At 50.1% G+C, this 4,068-nt stretch overlaps 1 protein-coding gene across 1 annotated transcript in view; it reads left to right on the forward strand.

Annotated features, from left to right (window-relative positions):
• LOC116628819 (scavenger receptor cysteine-rich domain-containing protein SCART1-like) overlaps positions 1-3,537 on the forward strand; it is a 96,399-nt gene extending 92,862 nt beyond the window's left edge. Inside the window, exon 13 of the mRNA XM_032399150.1 lies at positions 650-3,537. Coding sequence (XP_032255041.1) covers positions 650-687 — 38 coding nt within the window. The 3' untranslated portion in view covers positions 688-3,537. The remainder of the gene's footprint in view (positions 1-649) is intronic.
• Positions 3,538-4,068: the final 531 nt, after the last annotated feature.

Consider the following 4,068-nt stretch of genomic DNA (forward strand, 5'->3'; position numbering starts at 1 on the left):
TGACCACGCCCTGACCACGCCCACCTGACCACACCTTCCCCACCCCATCCTCACACCCTTCCTCACACCCTCCTTCCCTGACCACACCCACCCTGACCACAGCCTGGTCACCCTCACACTGGATATCCCTGGGCCTGGGGGGTGGGGGAAGGTGTGCGGCAGGAATGCGTCCCCTGGGGTCAGGAGGGAGAGAAGGGAGCTGGGAGGAAGTGGGGTGGGGGTCTGGGCATGGGACAGGGGTCTGGAAGACGCATGGGGAGCAGAGTAAGGGTGTCAGCCAAGCAGCCAGAGCGGTTGGGACTTAGAGGAAGTGTGCAGGACCCCTCCATCTGTGCTGCCCTTCCCCAAAGCATAGTGCTCCGCTCCTGCCCCAGGCACCCGGACCGTGCCCCCTTCATGGCTGTGTGCTGAGCTTTTTCCCGGTGGCCCCCAGTCCTTTCAGTGCATTTGTAGGGTATTGATTAGGCTTCTTGTGAGGGAAGAGCATGGGGGGACCCACTTGAGGCAGCTGCAGGTCCCTGAGCCCTGAGCTGGGGGTGCAGCTCAGAGCAGGCGCAGGCTGTGGCTCGGGAGGTGCTGGGGCTGCTGCGCAGAGGGTCCTGCTGACCGGGTCCTCCTGCCCTCCCTGGAAATCCTCGTCTCCCTCCAGACTCTCCTCACCTCCTCCATGCTGGTCTGAAAACCTGAGCTGCCCTCTCGAAAACTGGTCATCTGGCAAATCTTTTGGAAAGCAACCATTATTGATCTTATTCTGTTTATAAAACAATACACGTTTATTATTGTAAATTTAAAAACTCATAGAACAAAGAAAGAGAGTGGAAAACACTTGTTCTACACTCAGAAATGAATCCCTCAGCATCCTGGTTTATATCCATGAGAACCTTTCTTTGCACTGATGTGTAGATATGAGCATGATTTACGAGGTGCGTGGTCTATGGGTCCTGTGTGTTTCCCGCCTGACCTGTGCGGTCATCGTTTGCAGGGGGGTGGAGCACTCTCCCTACCCAGGTGGCTGTGAGGCGTGGCCCTTCCTCCTTCCAGGTGAATGTGCTGCTCTCCACAGGGCTCTGGGTTCCAAGAGGTCCATGAGAGGAAGGGACCACACCACGTGGGCCCCAAAGAGATGGGCTGTCTCAGCCCTTTGCAGGCAGTGAAGCGTCTGTGTGCACGTGAAGAGCAGAGACCCTAACTCTGTGGAGATGCCTCAGAAAACGGTCCTTAGGCATTCATGTGTTAATATTTTAATTCCTTAATGTCATTGACACCATCAAAATAAAGTGTGAGAAAACTTAAGAAAATCAAAATTAAGGATACAAATTGAGATGGAAGGTGAATATTTGATTTCTAATTTTTGAAATTTCTGGACAAAGAGTCCTTGAGTGCATTTTTGCCATGTACAACCTTCCTGTGTTCTTGCTCCAAAGGCCATGTCTGGGAGTCGCTGGGGGGCAGACACCGCTGGGGGGCCGGGCAGTCGGGTCAATTTCCCAGAGACCTGTCAATTGCCTACCCTGCCCTTGATGGACTGTTTCAGTTCAGTGTCCCCCCAGGTCATGCGGAGGCCCAGCTAGTGGGTGCAGAGCACCCCTGTGCCAGCGTCTGGAAGTGAGGCGTGGCCTGACCTAGGGCGGCTGCAATGCCCACCTGGACCGGGCCAAGGCCCACGTGGTGTGCCCGGGAGCTGCAGTGTGGCTCAGCCGTGTCCACTCCTGGGGGCGCCCACTTTGACTGGGGCTCTGGGCTCGTGTGGACAGAGGTCTTCTGTTGTGCAGGCAATGAGTCTCTGCTGTTTCACTGCCCCTGGGGAACTGGGCACCAGTGTGGGCACTGCCAGGATGCCAGACTTAGGCGGGAAGCAGAAAGTACGTGTTTCTATATTGTGAAGGGAATTGTTCTCTTAATTTCCTTTAGGGTTTTTCATTGATGGTATGTAGAGATTCAACTAATTTTTATGTATTGATCTTGTACCATCAACTTTCCTGAATTTATTTAATAGTTTTTTGTAGGATTCTGCAGGATTTTCTACATAGAAGATCATGTGTCTGTGAATACAGATATTTTACTTCTTTTCCCATCTGAATGCCTTTTGTTTCTTTTTTCTTGCCTAATTGTTTTGACTAGGAGTGGCGGGAAAGGCGTCCATGACTTTCCCCCCTGATAGGAGGGGAGCTTGCAGTCCACCCACCGCTGAGCCTGGTGCGTGCTGTGGGTTTTCATATATGGCCTCTGTCATGCTGAGAAAGGTTCCTTTCCTTTCCAGTTTGCTGAGTGTTTCATCCTGAAGATCTGCTGGGTTTTGTCAAATGCTTTTTCTGCATCAGTCGAGATGATCAGTGGAGAATCTGGGGCTGGGCTTTTCTTTGTTCAGAGATTTTTATTTACTGATTCATTCTCTTTAATTTTTATAAGTCTGCTCAGATTTTCTGTTTATTTTCGGTCAGTTTTGGTAGTTTATGTGTTTCTGGTAATCTGTCCGTTTCATCTGAATTATGTCATGTGCTGGGTGCATGCTCACTGTCTCTGCTTCTGTTCCTCAAGTTTGGTAGGAATGCCTCCACTTCCGTTTCTGATTTTAGTAACTTGAGTCTTTTCTATTGTTTTCATGGTCAATCTAGCTAAATGTGAATTTTATTTACCTTTTTAAAGAATAAAATGTTTATCTTCATTATTCTCTCTCTTGATTTGTGCTGTACATTCACTTGCTTTCATTCTATTTGTCATGACTCCCTTCCTTCTACTCTTTTCAGATCTGGTTTCATCTCTTTCTAATTTCCTAAGGTATAAATTTAGGTTACTGTTTGGAGATTCTTCTTAATGAAGGAATTTTTTTTTTTTTTTCTTCAATCCATGTCTTGGTATGTTGTGTTTTCATTTCCATTCAGCTCAAAGATTTTTCTAGCTTTCCGTGTGATGTCTTTGCCCCATTGGCTGTTTATGAGCCTGTTGTGTTTGTAGATTTTCCAGTTTTCCTGGTGCTGTTCATTTCTAGCTTCATTCCACTGTAGTCAGAGATACTTTTTGTGATTTCAATCTCCTAAAATGTATTCAGATTTGATTTGTGGTCCAACATACAGTCTATGTAGAGACTCTTTGTTACATGTGACCACAGAGGTCTCTTTCATTAGCTGAGTGGTGACTTGAAGTAGATTTGAAATTGATTTTCTTAAATGCTTGCAGCCAAAACCAAACACCTGGCCTTTGTGCACCAGCTCTTTGTTGGCTCGCACCTTCAGCGCTCTGGCCGGCTGCCACCAGCTCTGCCCTAGCGCCCATTTCCTACCTGTGCAGGACCAAATTCACCCACATCTTGTTTCAGCACATGTCCCTTGGTGTTGTGAGTAAGAGAGGAGTCTTTCTCCAGACCCTCTGCCCCACACCTGGACAAGCTGATGAAAGACCCGGGTCACAAGTCGCTGCCTGTGTGTGGAGACCCTTGCCTGGCCCCACCGCCTGACAGGGTAACCCTGAGCCACGCTCCTTCCCCGCTGTCTCAGGCTCGCTGGGGGCTGCCCTGCTCCCCCTAGAGACCACAAGGGATGAGTCAGGGACTCTCCTACCGGCTTAGTGTGTGTGGTATCATTGGTTTCCACATCTGCTATGGTCTGAATATTTGGGTCCCCTGAAATTCCTATGTCGAAACCCAAGCGCTCAAGGTGGCGGTCTTTGGAAGGTGATGAGGTCGTGATCCTGGAGCCCTCATGAATACGATCGGTGCCCTTGTAAGAGACTCCAGAAAGCGCCCTACCCCATCCTCCCTGTGAGGACAGAGGGAGGAGAGCCAGAGGTGGGCTCTCACCAGACACCAGGTCTGCCAGTGCCTTGGTCTGGGACTTGCAGCCTCCAATCTGTGGTGTTCAGCTTTAGCAGCCCCAAACAGACTGAGCCAAGTGTTGGGTGGGTGCTCCTGCCTTTGCATGGGGTCAGTCTACCCAGAGAGCATTCTGACCTGGGCATATGTTTCAGAAAGTGAGGACAGTTGCCAGGACCCAGCCCTGACAAGGCCTCAGAGGGGATACCACCCTTGCTTGTGCAGCTCCGGGCCGTATGGGACCCTGTACAAGAGAGCAG

The sequence above is a fragment of the Phoca vitulina genome, unplaced genomic scaffold (genome assembly GCF_004348235.1).
Source record: "Phoca vitulina isolate PV1807 unplaced genomic scaffold, GSC_HSeal_1.0 scaffold132, whole genome shotgun sequence".
In the NCBI taxonomy this organism is placed as follows: domain Eukaryota; kingdom Metazoa; phylum Chordata; class Mammalia; order Carnivora; family Phocidae; genus Phoca; species Phoca vitulina.